The sequence below is a fragment of the Aplidium turbinatum genome, chromosome 4 (genome assembly GCF_918807975.1).
Source record: "Aplidium turbinatum chromosome 4, kaAplTurb1.1, whole genome shotgun sequence".
In the NCBI taxonomy this organism is placed as follows: domain Eukaryota; kingdom Metazoa; phylum Chordata; class Ascidiacea; order Aplousobranchia; family Polyclinidae; genus Aplidium; species Aplidium turbinatum.
This window is the reverse complement of record NC_137475.1, coordinates 3,294,731-3,317,197: the sequence shown is the minus strand read 5'-3', so window position 1 is coordinate 3,317,197 and position 22,467 is coordinate 3,294,731. Positions and strand designations below refer to the sequence as shown.

At 32.3% G+C, this 22,467-nt stretch overlaps 1 protein-coding gene across 1 annotated transcript in view; it reads right to left on the bottom strand.

Annotated features, from left to right (window-relative positions):
- LOC145768379 (transmembrane protease serine 9-like) overlaps positions 1 to 20,099 on the bottom strand; it is a 46,923-nt gene extending 26,824 nt beyond the window's left edge. Inside the window, exons 1-4 of the mRNA XM_082579863.1 lie at positions 19,959 to 20,099; positions 2,422 to 2,596; positions 1,289 to 1,444; positions 905 to 1,072 (exon numbers count right to left, since the gene is read on the bottom strand). Coding sequence (XP_082435989.1) covers positions 905 to 1,072; positions 1,289 to 1,444; positions 2,422 to 2,596; positions 19,959 to 20,099 — 640 coding nt within the window. The remainder of the gene's footprint in view (positions 1 to 904; positions 1,073 to 1,288; positions 1,445 to 2,421; positions 2,597 to 19,958) is intronic.
- Positions 20,100 to 22,467: the final 2,368 nt, after the last annotated feature.

Sequence of the window (22,467 nt, the reverse complement as noted above, 5' to 3'; positions counted from 1 at the left end):
GAAATAGCATGATGTGCAAATCTAAAGTACTTTCACTTTTGTCCCTGCAACATTGATGACTAACAATACTATGATCTCCATTCAAGGTTTATCCTGCAATATAATCTTATACTCCAGTTTGATTAATGTACTATATTGCATAGCTCATTGCACTTCCATTTGTTAAATCTTGTATTAGGTTGCATGTTACAACTTTTGTGTAATGACAAATTGCAATTATACACATAACTAACAGTTTAAAATGGGCTGAAGATAAATATTACTTACGAACACACGTCGGTAATGGAATAGACCACTCGCTAACACTTTGGCAAGTTGATATTAAAGTATCTTTGGTATCATGCTGAAAGTGATAGCCTGTATTGCACCTGTAAGTTACTGTGCCACCAATGAATGAATGGCCATCCCTTTGGGTTTCTGGGAGACTTGTAACTTGTCCAAATGGCAAATTTTCAATTCTACATCCACCTGACAAAAAGTATGAAGCCAAAGTTATAAATTTAATTAAAATTTGAAAGGGTTTGCAATTCATGAAAATCAATAAGTTACATGAAGTGAGTTACTAAAACATAAACAAAGGTAATTTTGTTCTCACAATATTTCACTTGCCATAACAAAAGATAAACATTGTTAGTTTCAAATAGATAAAGAAAAAGAGGAAAATTATTTTTAAATTATTGTATTCTAATGCAAAGCACTTTGAGGGTAACTTGTCTCGCTCATCGTTTGAGCCTGAGGTGAGGTCCCAGACAGCTAAATTGTCATTTTTACATTGATTTAACTTCTGCAGACGTTTAATGAATGCAAAAATGACGGATTTTGCTGTCTGGGGTTATTTGCTTGAGTGTAGAGAGTTGTAACATACAAAGAACGTAAAAAAAAATTTTTACAAACAGTGTCTTACCCATACATATAGGTGTTTCCCCAGACCACTTTCTATCAGATCGACAAGTTCTTTGGGTATTTCCATGCAATATATATCCAACATTGCAAGAATAAGTGATGGTTTGACCGTACGTTTCATCGCCTGATATCATTCCATTCAAAAACGGCTCATGTCTGCATCTTAAGCCTGCAAAAATAATGCCAAGTTGCAAACGTATCTGAAATTGATATGTATGCTCATTGCTCATGTGAATTAAAGCCATACGTACCGGTAATGACGAAATATTAAAAGTTGTGTTGGTAAAAAACGAATGTTGGAGCTAATGTTCAAATTAAAAAAAAAAAATTAGTACTACAGATTAATTTTATATTGGAGATACGTTTAACATATCTGACGATAAACCTGGATTAAAGCAAGACAATCCACAGACGTCATCACAAGTGCATTGTCTTCGTCTTGCCGTGCAACGCCTGGTGGTGGCGCAACTCCTCTGACATGTTCGTCCTTCTTCAATGAGATTAAGAGATCTCGACGGGCAGCTTTCAATTGTTGATTTCCCTGAATGGTTGCATCAGCATTGCAAAAATACCACTACCATTGGGGGCTTACTGGTTAAAGACAGCCGATTACATAACGTTATGTGCATTACTTAATTTTGGGAGAATATTACAGGACAATAAGGATTGGGATTAGTTGAACGGGAATATAACGCATATGATTATTAAAGAATTGCATGACACACATATTGAAAGGTTTACTTTTAGTTGGTAGGCTCTATTTGCAAATAGAAGTGTTAAATAAACAACTGATATTCACAAAAATGCTTTACAGTAAATAAACCAAATACGGTAATGCAGCAAGTATTTTAAAAAGGTATAAGTTCAGTATGCAGTGTTCGATTGTGATAAAACAATATGTCAGTTCATAGAAGCTTAAAAAGATACATAGTTATCTTAAAAGTTGTGTTTAAATTTTTCATAAAAATAAGCATTATTGTAGGGCATTATTAAAACAAAACGTACAAGTAAGTAGGCTAACAATCAAATTTAATAACCTCACAGGATGTAAAGTAATTGATTCTGCTAGTAATGCTGGATTGGTAATGTTGGTTTTGTTTCACTTTATTAACATACAACCTTTATCAAATGCATTCTTAATAAAGGCTCTATAAAATATTAAAGCATTGTTTTATTTTTTATAACATTTTTGCAATAAACTAAAAAGTGGAACTGGATCTAAAAGCTCCCATGAAAATTGTGGTACAATATTATAATAATAGTGTTATAATCATATATGATATTATAGTCATAATATTACTGGTAATAACAAAATAACAAAGTTTTTTATTCCCAGTATTATGCTGTCATAAAAACAATCCTTCAAATAGCCTGATCTTTTCAGAACAATATTGAAACGACGCAAAATGGTTCAAAGCTTAACAGAATAATTAGAATAAAATAAAATGTTGTGAATTCAAACAAGCTCATTCTATATACACGACTTCTGTCAGGTTCGATTATTTATTTAAATCAAACCTTTTCGAATATTGTTTGATATCCAGTCAACAAAAACAGTTATTTTTGAATAAAATCCAGGAAAATATCTTCTCTCTCCGCTTTCGTTGTCTCTATATGATTGTGCACAGTCTAAACCCCAACTGACTATTCCCAGCTGCACCCAACAATTGTCCTGAGTTTCCGTATCTAAAACCTAAGCAGAAACAGAAGTATAGAAAATATGTACATTAAAATTCAACACAACTTCAACACAACACAACAGCAACTTCTATTCTCACTATAAGAGCGTAGCACCCTGGGATTGGATGAATGGATGATACGAGGAATGATTTCACTCTGTGTATGCTTTATTTCGAAGAGTAGCCTACTTTCGTCAATAGTCTACATCAATGAGTCTGTTGTCACAAAAACTTACTTAGATGGTCCGACTATCTAAAGTTGACGGGGACCAATGGATGTCAAATGGATTGGTCCCCGTCAAATGGACTGTGAAAACATCAGCAAGTCTTACTGTAACCATTTTGTAATGAGGGAAGGAAGCAGTTTGACTAACTAACTGCAGAGGGCTACAAGAGAAGGCAATGACAGCTGTCAACCACACTGTCAAGAATAGTTATGCATTCACAAATTAACTTAGGTAAAGTTTATGGCGTAAATGGGGTTTTACCAGTTGTTGATGTAACCTTTACGCCACCAGGTGTTGTGGTGACACCCGCCAGGCCCTCCCCAGTCGTCAATCTGCTACTGGAAAAAACAATTTGTTCAATAAAATTGCAACATGGGTTGTACGCAGTCTTTATCAGAAGTAAAGCTAGACGATGTGGTTAAAAAAATGAAAAAAGTGAGCATTAACATTTTATTAATTGCTGAAATGGACAAGCTCAAATTCACAAAAAAGGTTTCATCTGGTCAAAAAGTATGAACATGGTGTTGGCGTAATAATGGACAAATAATCAGTAAAATGCTGTCAAGGACATTTATAGGCTACGACCGTTTTACGCTACTTAAACTTAAAGGGTAGTAGTTGGAGATGCATAGTATTCCCCTAATGTACAGACGGAAGTGGTACCGCCAGGTACAGACGGGTATTGCCATAGGTAGGGTACAGACGGAAGTGGTACCGCCAGGTACAGACGGGTATTGCCATAGGTAGGGTACAGACGATCGTTACATCTCAGTGCCACAAAGTGGCGTGACATCACTCTATGAAAGTATTTTTTTAAATTTGATAAATAATAATTGTTTTTGAAATGTGTACCTTTCTTATTTTTCGAATCTGTTAAGAGTGATATTAATGAAACCGTTTTGTTCTACACAGCTGGTGGTGGTAAAAACTCTCTTTTGTTGTGGATGCACGAACTCAGCCTGCTTCCTGTTTAATGATATCTTCAGAATAACTCAGTAAGGTCTAAAGTCCAGTAAGCAAAGGCTGGCAGAAGAATTATTTACGGGTTCTAAAGTATTGAGAGTGAGAGCTTGTAAATGATGTGATTTTAACTATTTTACATCTTCGCTTCGAAGTACTGCCATAATTATTATTCCAATACAAGTCCTAAACACACCTAAAGCATATACTTGAAGATCATAAAGGTTTATTAACGTTATTTATATTTCTTGCTCAACAAACATAAAATATCAACCTCACAAAATATTAGCTAATGTAGTGTTGCTGATTTAAACTGCAGATCTTTTGGTTCTAGGCATATAGAGCATCACGATTTAAATACCATAAACGAATGTTTGTTTTTCTTTTCGTACAATACGTAGTGGGAGCTGATCGCGTTTAAGTTAGCAAACTGTCTGTATGTATATGTTTTGTATATGTTCTGTATGTGTCTGTATGTTTTGTTAATTTTTTATCGGTTTGGTTGCAGCCATGTTTTTTCGCTAAGCTGTTTGCTTGCGGGAGTGGAGTTTTCACTATTGAATCTGACGGATAGGTCTATTGGTTCGATTCCAGGTCTTTCCGAATGCTGTGTTGCATTCTTATGGGGAGTGGATCTTTCGAGTTTCATAACTTGTCATTGATTGGTGGGATCTTTTGGTTCTAGGTATATAGAGCATCACGATTTAAATGCCATAAACAAATGTTTGTTTTTCTTCTCGTACCATACGTAGTGGGAGCTGATCGCGTTTAAGTTAGCAAACTGTCTGTATGTATATGTTTTGTATATGTTCTGTATGTGTCTGTATGTTTTGTTAATTTTTTATAGGTTTGGTTGCAGCCATGTTTTTTCGTGAAGCTGTTTGCTTGCAGGAGTGGAGTTGGAGTGGAGTTTTCACTATTGAATCTGACGGATAGGTCTATTGGTTCGATTCCAGGTCTTTCCGAATACTGTGTTGCATTCTTATGGGGAGTGGATCTTTCGAGTTTCATAACTTGTCATTGATTGGTGGGATCTTTTGGTGATTTTATTGGTATATGAGGTTTCACTGTTGTTTGGAATGTTTAGGTTGATTGAACATTTCGTTGTACTTTGTTGAATCTTTTAATCAGTGGAATGGTTTTAATTCATTGTAAGGCAAAACCCATGACTTGACCGAAAAAACTTAATAAATACTGCATTTAATCATCTTGAACACTAATAAATACTGCATTTAATCATCTTGAACACTAATAAATATTGCATTTTATCATCTTTTCGGTTTATGTTGGTTTCAGTAAACCTTTATTTCACCAGGTCTTCGTTTCGCTAAAACAGTGGTTTCAGCTAAACCTTTATAGTAACGTTTGATACATGTAACTAACCTGGAGTAATAGCTTGGTCAAAACAACGTAACTTTAGGTTTATCATACAGGAATAACAGTTACGATTGTGTGTTATGATGCTTATTACAACTAAACCACACTCTATGATAATGACATGACGATACAACTCAATACACAACCACTAAATTAAGACATGCAGAACCTCCTGTTTTAGTTGTGTTCAGTTTAAACCCATGTATCTTATCATTGATAATAATTTTGATAAATACAGCTAACTTGGAAATTGTTTTTGTTGATATAGTATCGCTTAAAGATTGTAAGCATAATGGCTTGGTTAAAACAACGTAACTTTAGGTTTATCATGCAAGAATAAATTTTATATTTTTATTTTAGAGAATGCTAATACCAGCTAAACAATCAACATTTCTTTTTTACAATGAGAACACCAAATGAACAGCTATAGAGCAAATTGTTACAACATATACTTCTACAATCGGAGGACTGGAAAAAAATCAACAAACCTAGCACAATCTATATCACAAATTGTTACCTTAAGACAAGCATGAAAAAATACAAACCTGCAGAATGAGAGCTCAAATTTTGCAACACGTAATGACACCTGCTAATAAAAACACACAAACAAATCTCCAAACACAGATTTTAACGTTACAAATTATGCAACAGAAACTTGTGATATTTTGTTGTAGTTTCTTAAGCTTGTAAAAATAAAATTGCAATTTGTTGAAAATATTTTTTTAAGTTTGTAAAACAAAACATAACTATTTTTTTTATTTAAAATAATTTTTCATGTGTATGTTGTTAGAATAAAAGTTTTTAGTTTACGATTTGTCAAAACTACTTTTTAGTTTGTAAAACAAAACTTAACTATTTTTTTTTTATTTAAAATAATTTTTCATGTGTATGTTGTCAGAATAAAAGATTTTAGTTTACGATTTGTCAAAACTACTTTTTAGTTTGTAAAACAAAACTTAACTATTTTTTTTTTATTTAAAATAATTTTTCGTGTTTATGTTATTAGAATAAAACTTTATGATTTATTAAAATCATTTTTTTCAGTTTTGTAAGTTGCAGAACTAACATTTTTTAATTTCTTAAATTTTTTTTTCGTGCTAATGTTTTAAAAAGTTTTAGTTTACAGTTTGTTGAAATAATTTTGTTTTCAGTTTTAAATTATGGAACTTAAAAGTTTGTAGTTTGTTAAAAGTATTTTTCAGTTTAATAAAAGTTATGTTTGTGATAAATTTTTCGTGTATATGTTATTAGAACAAAACTTTCAGTTTACAATTTGTCAAAACTACTTTTTAGTTTGTAAAACAAAACTTAACTATTTTTTTTTTCGTGGTAATGTTTTAAAAAGTTTTAGTTTACAGTTTGTTGAAATAATTTTGTTTTCAGTTTTAAATTATGGAACTTAAAAGTTTATAGTTTGTTAAAAGTATTTTTTAGTTGTTGGTGTTTGCAATGAAAAGTTTATGATATATTAAACTTCTTTTTTTTTTCAGTTTTGTAAGTTACAGAACTAACATTTTTAATTTCTTAAAAATAATGTGTTTTTTTTTTTGTGATAATGTTTTAAAAAAGTTTTAGTGTACTGTTTGTTGAAATAATTTTTTTATTTCTCTCAAGAATAATACATCTGCTTATTTATTCTTTTTGTTTAAGATGAGGTATTTCCAGCAACTTAAAGCACACTTATGATTTGCAAACTCTTAAATTGTTTTTATAATATTAATCTAAAAAGCATAAAACACTTTTGATGTGTCACACATGAGACTTTTGAATGACAACACTGTTTACTTAGGGTTTCACCTCCATTCGGTTCTGAAGGTTTTATTGTTGAGCTGTTGGATCCGTGATCAATCCCACGCTTACATTTTTAAAACGGATTAGTGTCTTGTTTATACTATGGTCACAAGTATTTTTTTTCACATTTTCAACCACTGTTATTTTTGTTAAACACACGCATGGTTTACTTTGTAGATGCTAAAAAATTTTATACTAGTAGTTTTATGAAGCATATTACTTAAAGTGATTTCTATTTTCTACCTGCTACAACTGCAATTTAATTTCACATTCATTCTTAGCGATTTAGAGATTACTTATGTATATTCTTCCTATTCCATAAGTACAATTCATCTGTAAAGATAATGATTACCTATAACTAACTGTTTTGAAGTAACAACACAATATTTTTGAATCGTGGTAAGTTGTATTGCATAAATCAGTCTTAATGCTGTTTTATTAAAAAACATCTTTGGTAGGCTACATAGGCGTTGCATTTTGCAAACTCCAGAACCACTGCACAAGATTGTTTAAGAAACAGAAGAAGTCACGGAGTTGCATTGTTTTGATGATATACTTTGACGGGTAAAACTTTTGTAGTATTGACGTAAATTTACCATTCAAGGGTTGGTAGTTTATAAGTTTATAACACAAGATTCACTTTAGTTATAACTTAAGATTCACTTTAGTTTCCTTGTTGACTTGCATAAGTAACTAATCAATGTTGTTTTATGAACTTTCATGCAGGTTGCTGTTTCGTTAGGGTTCTTCAGTTTTATAAAGTTCAGTGCTTAAACTGTTTTGTAATTATATCTAACCTAATATGTAACCTCTAACAAATATTCCAAACTATTTTATCACATTGAAAGATGTTTTTCTAGTAACCCATTGTTTTATACGTTCTATATGCCTCTAACTTTATGTAATGATTTTTCCACATCTAGCCTACTTATAACCTAGTTTCAGTGAGGTAAGGTATATTTAAACCAACAACTTTCTATGAGTATCAATCCACAACTTAATTTTTTCACTTCAATTCATTGCTGGGTGAAAGCACACAAGCAGATCTCGGAAACAAAAGATTATTTTATACCAGTCCTAATACATTGTCTTGTATTCATCCAAACTTCAAAATTTATCTGTTACACTGATTGATTTGTATAAAAACGAACCCATAGTTTTTTAATTCCTATCAAATTCGTCTAACGAAGTGGATCTTACAACTTAATCACTTCCCTTAATTGGATGACACCCTTTAATAAACTGCTAGCATCTCCTGTTTGAAAAGCTTAGGCACCTGCTATGGCACATAATTTCATGATCACGAGTTTTCACAGTTGAATTATGACTTAAACGTCTTTGTTTTATCATAGTCAAAACATTTTTTAAATGAAATTGCAATAAACTGTTTTATGGTGTTTAAAACAGACGTAAAATAACAATGTTTAGTTTGGTCATGTGTACTGAACACTAAGTTAAGGTGTTGATCTTAAGAACCAATGAACTAGAGTCCGCGTGGGATCGAATCCCACATCTAGTATTTCGATTTTGGGTTAATGTTTAGCACTAACTTCTGTTTGTTTTGTTTCTTAACCTCACGTCAGTTGCTTGTACACACGGTTGTGGTTTTTCTTAATCACAACAAGATTCACTTTTTCACATAAAAAACATAGAAATCTAAAAATTTGCCAATAAATCCCTTTTGTTTGCTCAGATACCAACATAAATAGATGAAAAATCGCTTTACCTTTGATCTGTTTTACTATTTTCTGACAAACAATCAGGTTTTAGCAACACTTTTGCAACAACTTATTAGGTTTTTACGTGTTTTCTGGATACAATCTACTTATCACGAGTTTACTTATAATAAAAACGGCGGATAAAAATAAAGAAACTCAAGTTAGAATGATGTAACCTTCGGGATTTGCGATAATTTTGTACCTACAAAATGTCAATTTTAAAACTGAACCAAAGTTAAACACATATAACGATAACATTTTACTTGTTTATATACAAAAATACCAAAAGTATTAATTATTTCCAACCATATAACGCCATCCATTCGTTTAGAATCGACATAACCCATTTGTTTAAACAAGTCTGAACACGATTTATATGAAATTAGCGGTTTATTTTAAATCGATCACAATATCGTTTCGAATTGATTTTGTGGCAATTAAGGTTTTATTTTAGTTTTTGGTAAGTGTTTATTTATTTACATGATGTAAAGGTATGATTTTGTTTTTTCATTTCACTGTGTTATTGCTTGGTAAATTTTTGTTAGCATCTCAGCCTTTTGTGTAACTTTAAGTGTTTTGTATGATCTAAATAAAAACCAAGCAATATGATACATTTCATGGTAACTTTTGAACAAGTCTAAACCGGTTTTGATAAAAATATGCTAGAAAACACATGATGATGCTTTATTAAATGACCCACGTGTATCACCACGAGCCAAACAAGTTGCAATAATTTTGTTTCACGACATCAAAAAGCTTTGTGTTCGTAGATTTTAATAATTGTTTGGTCTGTAATTGACTTAACCGGTTTGTTTACCATCAACTTACGTTTAAACATAAGAAAATTACTTGAACACTCTACTTGGATACATAGTACTATAGCATTTACGCGTGATGATTACTTTTAACAACTGCAAACCAATGATGCCAATTTATTCTACAGATCCATTAAGTAAAGATTTGTTTATCATTATCCGGCACTATTTCTATTGTCTTTTCACCATTGAATCAGTTCCTTGGACTTTTTTTGTCGTATGTTGTGTAATGTTTAATTCTTAAAAATATGTTATTTGAACATTTTCCGCTTTTATGCTTATCCTCATCTCAAACAGATTGCTTGTGAAGACCGTATATTTTAATAGTTTCCATATTTTAGTAAAAATTTCCATGTTTCATTTAACTCTTTTATCTTGTTCCTACATCTAAACTTATTGTTTGGTTCCTCCTGAACTGTCTTTTGGTCACATGTTCCTGGTGCTTCATCTTTATTACCCTATCTCACTTAGAATACACTGGTTTGTGGTTAGTCTATGTAATACCGACGTATACACTTTGTAATAGCTTTTACTTCCAGACAGTAGATTCATCCTCTTTATCTTCACTTAATCTTACAGTATAACTGCTTTAATTTCTTCCAAACACCTCTTCTTTGGTATTTCTCTGATCATATTGGACCAAAACTTAATAAGTTTACCAACTAGTTTTTCTGTCTTTACATATACATCGTATTTTACCACCACTCGTATGTATTTTCACAGATATTAATCCAAAGGTAAAGATTTAATTTTGTGTAACATTTTCAAAATAACCTCAAACGATTATTTAAGACATGTACAAAATATCATAAAATTATCTTTCAACCTAAAAACAAGAAAGAAAGAAAAAAAAAAAAAAGGTATGTCTATGCAATACTTTTCACTAAACACAGATGCAAAATTGTTAAATCACTCAGTTTTGATGATCACTGTCTGTTACACAATAACAATATATCTTTTGCTTGAGAAAAACGTTTTTTTCTTTTAGATAAGTCACATATCTGTACACACCTTTCCACAGTGATTGTCTGACAAAGTGGTGCTCCTTCCACAACACTTACTCGAGATGTTTGTGGTGATGTGCTTGTATTTAATATGATTAGGTTATGCTAACTGTAAGCCATCAAACAAATTCTAAGACAATGTAAGACTTTCACCAAAGCGTATTTGTCAAGAAAAACTAGAATATACTATATAGAAAAATACTTTATGTATTCTATATAATTTTTATAGGTATAATATGATATAATAGGTATAATATAGTATAATATGATATATATGTAATAAGAATATAATAGAAAGATATATTTTTATAGGATAATCTAGTTATAATATGTTTTTCTGCAAATGCGCTTTGGTGAAAGTCTTACATTGTCTTAGAATTTGTTTGATGGCTTACAGTTAGCATAACCTAATCATATTAAATACAAGCACATCACCACAAACATCTCGAGTAAGTGTTGTGGAAGGAGCACCACTTTGTTAGACAATCACTGTGGAAAGGTGTGTACAGATATGTGACTTATCTAAAAGAAAAAAACGTTTTTCTCAAGCAAAAGATATATTGTTATTGTGTAACAGACAGTGATCATCAAAACTGAGTGATTTAACAATTTTGCATCTGTGTTTAGTGAAAAGTATTGCATAGACATACCTTTTTTTTTTTTTCTTTCTTTCTTGTTTTTAGGTTGAAAGATAATTTTATGATATTTTGTACATGTCTTAAATAATCGTTTGAGGTTATTTTGAAAATGTTACACAAAATTAAATCTTTACTTTTGGATTAATATCTGTGAAAATACATACGAGTGGTGGTAAAATACGATGGATATGTAAAGACAGAAAAACTAGTTGGTAAACTTATTAAGTTTTGGTCCAATATGATCAGAGAAATACCAAAGAAGAGGTGTTTGGAAGAAATTAAAGCAGTTATACTGTAAGATTAAGTGAAGATAAAGAGGATGAATCTACTGTCTGGAAGTAAAAGCTATTACAAAGTGTATACGTCGGTATTACATAGACTAACCACAAACCAGTGTATTCTAAGTGAGATAGGGTAATAAAGATGAAGCACCAGGAACATGTGACCAAAAGACAGTTCAGGAGGAACCAAACAATAAGTTTAGATGTAGGAACAAGATAAAAGAGTTAAATGAAACATGGAAATTTTTACTAAAATATGGAAACTATTAAAATATACGGTCTTCACAAGCAATCTGTTTGAGATGAGGATAAGCATAAAAGCGGAAAATGTTCAAATAACATATTTTTAAGAATTAAACATTACACAACATACGACAAAAAAAGTCCAAGGAACTGATTCAATGGTGAAAAGACAATAGAAATAGTGCCGGATAATGATAAACAAATCTTTACTTAATGGATCTGTAGAATAAATTGGCATCATTGGTTTGCAGTTGTTAAAAGTAATCATCACGCGTAAATGCTATAGTACTATGTATCCAAGTAGAGTGTTCAAGTAATTTTCTTATGTTTAAACGTAAGTTGATGGTAAACAAACCGGTTAAGTCAATTACAGACCAAACAATTATTAAAATCTACGAACACAAAGCTTTTTGATGTCGTGAAACAAAATTATTGCAACTTGTTTGGCTCGTGGTGATACACGTGGGTCATTTAATAAAGCATCATCATGTGTTTTCTAGCATATTTTTATCAAAACCGGTTTAGACTTGTTCAAAAGTTACCATGAAATGTATCATATTGCTTGGTTTTTATTTAGATCATACAAAACACTTAAAGTTACACAAAAGGCTGAGATGCTAACAAAAATTTACCAAGCAATAACACAGTGAAATGAAAAAACAAAATCATACCTTTACATCATGTAAATAAATAATCACTTACCAAAAACTAAAATAAAACCTTAATTGCCACAAAATCAATTCGAAACGATATTGTGATCGATTTAAAATAAACCGCTAATTTCATATAAATCGTGTTCAGACTTGTTTAAACAAATGGGTTATGTCGATTCTAAACGAATGGATGGCGTTATATGGTTGGAAATAATTAATACTTTTGGTATTTTTGTATATAAACAAGTAAAATGTTATCGTTATATGTGTTTAACTTTGGTTCAGTTTTAAAATTGACATTTTGTAGGTACAAAATTATCGCAAATCCCGAAGGTTACATCATTCTAACTTGAGTTTCTTTATTTTTATCCGCCGTTTTTATTATAAGTAAACTCGTGATAAGTAGATTGTATCCAGAAAACACGTAAAAACCTAATAAGTTGTTGCAAAAGTGTTGCTAAAACCTGATTGTTTGTCAGAAAATAGTAAAACAGATCAAAGGTAAAGCGATTTTTCATCTATTTATGTTGGTATCTGAGCAAACAAAAGGGATTTATTGGCAAATTTTTAGATTTCTATGTTTTTTATGTGAAAAAGTGAATCTTGTTGTGATTAAGAAAAACCACAACCGTGTGTACAAGCAACTGACGTGAGGTTAAGAAACAAAACAAACAGAAGTTAGTGCTAAACATTAACCCAAAATCGAAATACTAGATGTGGGATTCGATCCCACGCGGACTCTAGTTCATTGGTTCTTAAGATCAACACCTTAACTTAGTGTTCAGTACACATGACCAAACTAAACATTGTTATTTTACGTCTGTTTTAAACACCATAAAACAGTTTATTGCAATTTCATTTAAAAAATGTTTTGACTATGATAAAACAAAGACGTTTAAGTCATAATTCAACTGTGAAAACTCGTGATCATGAAATTATGTGCCATAGCAGGTGCCTAAGCTTTTCAAACAGGAGATGCTAGCAGTTTATTAAAGGGTGTCATCCAATTAAGGGAAGTGATTAAGTTGTAAGATCCACTTCGTTAGACGAATTTGATAGGAATTAAAAAACTATGGGTTCGTTTTTATACAAATCAATCAGTGTAACAGATAAATTTTGAAGTTTGGATGAATACAAGACAATGTATTAGGACTGGTATAAAATAATCTTTTGTTTCCGAGATCTGCTTGTGTGCTTTCACCCAGCAATGAATTGAAGTGAAAAAATTAAGTTGTGGATTGATACTCATAGAAAGTTGTTGGTTTAAATATACCTTACCTCACTGAAACTAGGTTATAAGTAGGCTAGATGTGGAAAAATCATTACATAAAGTTAGAGGCATATAGAACGTATAAAACAATGGGTTACTAGAAAAACATCTTTCAATGTGATAAAATAGTTTGGAATATTTGTTAGAGGTTACATATTAGGTTAGATATAATTACAAAACAGTTTAAGCACTGAACTTTATAAAACTGAAGAACCCTAACGAAACAGCAACCTGCATGAAAGTTCATAAAACAACATTGATTAGTTACTTATGCAAGTCAACAAGGAAACTAAAGTGAATCTTAAGTTATAACTAAAGTGAATCTTGTGTTATAAACTTATAAACTACCAACCCTTGAATGGTAAATTTACGTCAATACTACAAAAGTTTTACCCGTCAAAGTATATCATCAAAACAATGCAACTCCGTGACTTCTTCTGTTTCTTAAACAATCTTGTGCAGTGGTTCTGGAGTTTGCAAAATGCAACGCCTATGTAGCCTACCAAAGATGTTTTTTAATAAAACAGCATTAAGACTGATTTATGCAATACAACTTACCACGATTCAAAAATATTGTGTTGTTACTTCAAAACAGTTAGTTATAGGTAATCATTATCTTTACAGATGAATTGTACTTATGGAATAGGAAGAATATACATAAGTAATCTCTAAATCGCTAAGAATGAATGTGAAATTAAATTGCAGTTGTAGCAGGTAGAAAATAGAAATCACTTTAAGTAATATGCTTCATAAAACTACTAGTATAAAATTTTTTAGCATCTACAAAGTAAACCATGCGTGTGTTTAACAAAAATAACAGTGGTTGAAAATGTGAAAAAAAATACTTGTGACCATAGTATAAACAAGACACTAATCCGTTTTAAAAATGTAAGCGTGGGATTGATCACGGATCCAACAGCTCAACAATAAAACCTTCAGAACCGAATGGAGGTGAAACCCTAAGTAAACAGTGTTGTCATTCAAAAGTCTCATGTGTGACACATCAAAAGTGTTTTATGCTTTTTAGATTAATATTATAAAAACAATTTAAGAGTTTGCAAATCATAAGTGTGCTTTAAGTTGCTGAAAATACCTCATCTTAAACAAAAAGAATAAATAAGCAGATGTATTATTCTTGAGAGAAATAAAAAAATTATTTCAACAAACAGTACACTAAAACTTTTTTAAAACATTATCACAAAAAAAAAAACACATTATTTTTAAGAAATTAAAAATGTTAGTTCTGTAACTTACAAAACTGAAAAAAAAAAGAAGTTTAATATATCATAAACTTTTCATTGCAAACACCAACAACTAAAAAATACTTTTAACAAACTATAAACTTTTAAGTTCCATAATTTAAAACTGAAAACAAAATTATTTCAACAAACTGTAAACTAAAACTTTTTAAAACATTACCACGAAAAAAAAAATAGTTAAGTTTTGTTTTACAAACTAAAAAGTAGTTTTGACAAATTGTAAACTGAAAGTTTTGTTCTAATAACATATACACGAAAAATTTATCACAAACATAACTTTTATTAAACTGAAAAATACTTTTAACAAACTACAAACTTTTAAGTTCCATAATTTAAAACTGAAAACAAAATTATTTCAACAAACTGTAAACTAAAACTTTTTAAAACATTAGCACGAAAAAAAAATTTAAGAAATTAAAAAATGTTAGTTCTGCAACTTACAAAACTGAAAAAAATGATTTTAATAAATCATAAAGTTTTATTCTAATAACATAAACACGAAAAATTATTTTAAATAAAAAAAAAATAGTTAAGTTTTGTTTTACAAACTAAAAAGTAGTTTTGACAAATCGTAAACTAAAATCTTTTATTCTGACAACATACACATGAAAAATTATTTTAAATAAAAAAAAAATAGTTAAGTTTTGTTTTACAAACTAAAAAGTAGTTTTGACAAATCGTAAACTAAAAACTTTTATTCTAACAACATACACATGAAAAATTATTTTAAATAAAAAAAATAGTTATGTTTTGTTTTACAAACTTAAAAAAATATTTTCAACAAATTGCAATTTTATTTTTACAAGCTTAAGAAACTACAACAAAATATCACAAGTTTCTGTTGCATAATTTGTAACGTTAAAATCTGTGTTTGGAGATTTGTTTGTGTGTTTTTATTAGCAGGTGTCATTACGTGTTGCAAAATTTGAGCTCTCATTCTGCAGGTTTGTATTTTTTCATGCTTGTCTTAAGGTAACAATTTGTGATATAGATTGTGCTAGGTTTGTTGATTTTTTTCCAGTCCTCCGATTGTAGAAGTATATGTTGTAACAATTTGCTCTATAGCTGTTCATTTGGTGTTCTCATTGTAAAAAAGAAATGTTGATTGTTTAGCTGGTATTAGCATTCTCTAAAATAAAAATATAAAATTTATTCTTGCATGATAAACCTAAAGTTACGTTGTTTTAACCAAGCCATTATGCTTACAATCTTTAAGCGATACTATATCAACAAAAACAATTTCCAAGTTAGCTGTAATTATCAAAATTATTATCAATGATAAGATACATGGGTTTAAACTGAACACAACTAAAACAGGAGGTTCTGCATGTCTTAATTTAGTGGTTGTGTATTGAGTTGTATCGTCATGTCATTATCATAGAGTGTGGTTTAGTTGTAATAAGCATCATAACACACAATCGTAACTGTTATTCCTGTATGATAAACCTAAAGTTACGTTGTTTTGACCAAGCTATTACTCCAGGTTAGTTACATGTATCAAACGTTACTATAAAGGTTTAGCTGAAACCACTGTTTTAGCGAAACGAAGACCTGGTGAAATAAAGGTTTACTGAAACCAACATAAACCGAAAAGATGATAAAATGCAATATTTATTAGTGTTCAAGATGATTAAATGCAGTATTTATTAGTGTTCAAGATGATTAAATGCAGTATTTATTAAGTTTTTTCGGTCAAGTCATGGGTTTTGCCTTACAATGAATTAAAACCATTCCACTGATTAAAAGATTCAACAAAGTACAACGAAATGTTCAATCAACCTAAACATTCCAAACAACAGTGAAACCTCATATACCAATAAAATCACCAAAAGATCCCACCAATCAATGACAAGTTATGAAACTCGAAAGATCCACTCCCCATAAGAATGCAACACAGTATTCGGAAAGACCTGGAATCGAACCAATAGACCTATCCGTCAGATTCAATAGTGAAAACTCCACTCCAACTCCACTCCTGCAAGCAAACAGCTTCACGAAAAAACATGGCTGCAACCAAACCTATAAAAAATTAACAAAACATACAGACACATACAGAACATATACAAAACATATACATACAGACAGTTTGCTAACTTAAACGCGATCAGCTCCCACTACGTATGGTACGAGAAGAAAAACAAACATTTGTTTATGGCATTTAAATCGTGATGCTCTATATACCTAGAACCAAAAGATCCCACCAATCAATGACAAGTTATGAAACTCGAAAGATCCACTCCCCATAAGAATGCAACACAGCATTCGGAAAGACCTGGAATCGAACCAATAGACCTATCCGTCAGATTCAATAGTGAAAACTCCACTCCTGCAAGCAAACAGCTTAGCGAAAAAACATGGCTGCAACCAAACCGATAAAAAATTAACAAAACATACAGACACATACAGAACATATACAAAACATATACATACAGACAGTTTGCTAACTTAAACGCGATCAGCTCCCACTACGTATTGTACGAAAAGAAAAACAAACATTCGTTTATGGTATTTAAATCGTGATGCTCTATATGCCTAGAACCAAAAGATCTGCAGTTTAAATCAGCAACACTACATTAGCTAATATTTTGTGAGGTTGATATTTTATGTTTGTTGAGCAAGAAATATAAATAACGTTAATAAACCTTTATGATCTTCAAGTATATGCTTTAGGTGTGTTTAGGACTTGTATTGGAATAATAATTATGGCAGTACTTCGAAGCGAAGATGTAAAATAGTTAAAATCACATCATTTACAAGCTCTCACTCTCAATACTTTAGAACCCGTAAATAATTCTTCTGCCAGCCTTTGCTTACTGGACTTTAGACCTTACTGAGTTATTCTGAAGATATCATTAAACAGGAAGCAGGCTGAGTTCGTGCATCCACAACAAAAGAGAGTTTTTACCACCACCAGCTGTGTAGAACAAAACGGTTTCATTAATATCACTCTTAACAGATTCGAAAAATAAGAAAGGTACACATTTCAAAAACAATTATTATTTATCAAATTTAAAAAAATACTTTCATAGAGTGATGTCACGCCACTTTGTGGCACTGAGATGTAACGATCGTCTGTACCCTACCTATGGCAATACCCGTCTGTACCTGGCGGTACCACTTCCGTCTGTACCCTACCTATGGCAATACCCGTCTGTACCTGGCGGTACCACTTCCGTCTGTACATTAGGGGAATACTATGCATCTCCAACTACTAAGGGTGTATGCTAAATTACACCATTATACAGGTTTATGCACCTACAGAACATTCTACAGAGTTGAACACTGCAACAGTTTATCATGAACTGCCAGAATCCAAAAATAGGTGACTTTAATACTACAGCAAAGTTGAAGTAAGAAGAAATGAGAATGGCTCTAATAGTATTGGTTAAAGAAATGAAAATTTGTCTTGCAGCCTATCATAAACACACAAAGCCGAGTGACTTAGCAGGTATAGCACACAGTGCTTTTTTTTAACACTCACAGAAAAACTATGTTAAAAATGTTTTTTTACAACGAAAGTTTTGACATGGTGTCTCCATCAGGAATAGCAATTACAACTTTATTTACATCTGATGAAAAATACAGCAGTTAAAGACTTAATTTATCGAAATAAAATATCGACACTGGAACAACACTTCTGACTATCTCAACACTTAACATCACGCACACGAATTCAAAAAAAGGCATCTACATAATATAACCACATTAAACAGATCATATGAGGTGGTGTACACTGTGATAGTAGGAAAAAAAACTGTGCATGAGCTACTAAGCCTGGAGAATATAATGGAACAAAAAGAAGAAGTATCCATACTTAATCCAAACAGCAGTAGATAAGGAGATAAGATTCTCAGTAAACTAAGTGCTTGGCTCTAAAAATAATATAGTACATTGTGAAATAAGCAACGATCATGCTGCTGAAAGCACAACTCAATCAAAGAATAAAGTAGCAACTTCTATTCTCACGCCGCTATTTCTTCAGCAACTACATTGCTCAATTTATTACCTCCTTGGTAATCGTAAGAGGTTTTTTTTTTTAAACAACAAGGTTACACTTCCCGAAAGCGAGCCAGAGCGGTATCATTGCAAAGCAAGCACATTATCGGCTGTGCTATTCCAGCACCGCCATATAACTGAACATGTTAAAAAAAACACGTTTCGTTTTTCAACTTTTCCTTGGTAGAGCTTGAAAATTAATTTGGGATAGGGGTGTGTTGAAAATTGCTTTTATCCAAACCAAACTAAACAAAGTTAAAAGAATCATTGCGTATCAACAACCACTGTAAGAAATAGACATAAAATACCTTTTTCGATTTTTTTTGTGTCATTTGTTCATAGCTTGTTATACAGAAAGCTTTGTCACTCTTGTGGGAACAAAAGAAGAGTATTCTCTATGATTTTAATTGTCGTCACAGGAAGGGCTAAGATGGCAGTTGGTGAAGATGTGCTTCATCATCTGATTTTCTAAGCCGCAATCACATATTAGGTCAGGAGTCATCTTTTGTCGAAAAAAGTTGCTTTTATTTCTCCCGATTCCGCAGCGGGTTCTTTTCAATCAACACCAGTCTCTTCTCTCAAAAGTTGGAGCTTGTTAAAAGCTTTCGAAAGGATTTGAGATAACAGGATATAATCATAATCAATAATAATCATGCTTTTATTTGCGCGCATTGCGATAACACACAGGCTACACTGCGATCACAGATGCGATACAACAGACGACAAGAAGCAGCGAAGTGACATATATTCTTCGAGTCAGCTGGTCTTTTTTATTTTGGTATGCCTTTAAGTGTCTTTCGTCAAGACACAGCCTCGTGCTCTGGAGCGGTGTCGAACCCACGTCCTTTCGAATGTCGCGCAGACATGCTCACCACTCGGCTACGCAGCCGACAGATACAGTATTGTGTTCCATCACACTTGAATGACTATTGTTGTAATCGTGCACTTGCCGCGCTTGTGTGTTCCAATAGGTGTAACTTTTTAACAAAGCTACTGCGTGACTCAAGTCTCGGCTGAGTAGGTTCGTGTTCATAGAGAGGATAGCGTTGGTCAGATATCTGTTTAATGTTATTTACTAGTCAATGCATTGTGTCTGGACCATCATCAAAAAAGATTTGACAAGCGTTTTTGAATATTAACTTACTTGTCTTACTAAAGGTCCCCCGCTATCCCCTTGACAAGTATCAACTACATCATCACTATCATGCCCAATTCCACAGATCATATTGTTGGTAAATTGAATTGCTGTTGAAAGTCCGTGCCTCACAGCTATGTCTCTATCCATTTGGCACCTAAAACAATATCAGTACAATGCAAACTCACTAATGACACCCTTTCAAAAAATATTCACCAATAACTATCACCAATCGTATCAAATCAATTAGACAAGTTTTCGATGCTTTAACATTACAAAATCAAGAATTTTAATTCCTTTAATGGACTAAATCTGTCAGTTAGAGCCAACAGAAAAACTCGTGAAAATGGAAAATATCAGGAGACTTTGTGTCTATGGATCAAGACATAATCAAAAAGTACAGGGGGGAGAAAGCTTTGCAAAGCAGCGATTTATAAGCATAATTCCAGTTGTTTCATTGACATTTTTGATTCTTCTGTCTCTAACACCTACCAACTGCCGATTATACGTGTTGCATAAAACGGGTAAACTCATAAGATCAACCCATACCGGAGCACTTTAAATGATTACTATACTCTGCGTACTAATACCCTGAAATTAACTGCAATTTCAACAATGTCATGTTTGTCCGTTACCTGTTGTTGCTTCTCAGTCTAATTAGTCCTTGTTTCAGAACCTCAGAAGTTTCAAAACTATTCACATTGGTTCGCCCAAAACCTGTTATTGCGGACAGAATGTTTTTCTCTTCTCTGTCGTCTTCTTGGAGAAGCCATTGACCTGAAGCGACATACAGTAAATAAACCATTTTGGAAAGACTATAACCGGTTAAGTGCATAACTAATTTTTGCAACTTGAGTTTCTGTGCGTACTTAATTTGGCATCTTCCCGTCTTTTTCGTCGCATTAGCACTTTGTAGACTGGTTGGGAGTCCCTAATCGGCAGCATAATATGTTTTTTTTATTTTTGCTTTTTTTTTTGTCCTTTTGACAGTCCTGGATAAGTCAGTATTATAGGCTAGTATTATTTTCATATCTAATTGCATTGTCACTGCATTACTTCTGTCGAACTGTAATTTTTATTGAAAACAATGTTGTTTGATTTCTTCACATGCTGTAATAGCGCCGTTCAGACAAAGGCGAAGAGCACGAGGCGAAATTAAATGTACCACGAAACGCTGCGGTACTGAAAACGACTATTGTCGCTTTGCGCACAGTGAGAACAAATGGCTAGAACAACAATTTTTGCGATGTGGTCTTAACAGGATAAGAAATATTCAAAGTACAAATATGAACAGTGTAGACTACAATTTATTTGAAACTCGATTGTGAGTTAAATCTTCTTTTTGATTACAACTGAATAAAGAAGAGTGTTGGTATTATTTCTTCGTGATAATCGTAAAAGTATCTCCTTCAACTCCATATTCAACAAGAAAATGTCACTGTGCCATTTTTCCTTCTTGTAGTTTTGCCATTTTCTGCTCACCGATTGACATAGCAAATTGCGTTCGATTATAAGTTCAGTGACTAAGGTAGAATTATGCTAAACTAAGTTATGTAATTGCACACAAGCCCCTGAAATGATATGCTAAAACAACACTATTAAAAGATAGGCTGTGCTGTACTTTCAAGTCTCCCAAGAAATGCTATACCTTAACTTTAAAAAAAAGTGATACATGTTTTGCATAAAAATTTCCATTTAACCTGGTATCACAACGCATGTTTATCGGCAGCCAATTGTAGCAAGAATTGACAACGATAGACACCGTATTTCGTCTATAAGGCTGGGCTTGTTAGTATCCCACCACCAGTTTATGTCACAAGGGTATTCGACCACCGGATTTACCAGTTAGTTTACCTCTTATTTTTGTGGAAAAAAAATCCAACGACACTGGAAGCTACAGCGTTATGGTTTGGGAATCGTAATTGCTCGCTGCACTAGTGAGTGCACAGCCTTGTGCTGATGATGACGATGATGATTCTAGCCATTTGTTCTCACTGTGCGCAAAGCGACAATAGTCGTTTTCAGTACCGTAGCGGTTCGTTGTACATTTAATTTCGCCTCGTGCTCTTCGCCTTTGTCTGAACGGCGCTATTACAGCATGTTAAGAAATCAAGGAACATTGTTTTCAATAAAAAGCCTTGTGCCGATAGCCATGAAGAACGCTTCCTTCTTCACAAAATCACAATGCATACTATACTTTCAATTCTGCACTTTTCTTCTTTTGTCTCCCGTCCAGAAAGTATTCCATCTTTTCTGAGATATTCTCCCACACAGTTTCCTTCCATGCAAGGCAAGCAGACCCTTCGTACTTCTGCAGTGTAGTTGACCATACCGACTTGACTGGTGGGCACCCATCTGTCAAAAACAACCTCCAACTTCCTTCCAACGCGTACCTGAAAAGTATTGTGCGGCAGTTGCTAATCATATAAACAAAAGTGCTGGCAACATTTTGTTCTGCTGGAGAGAAATTTAGTGATTTTAGTCAGCAGAACAAATAGTTTGACTGCCTTGTAATTCT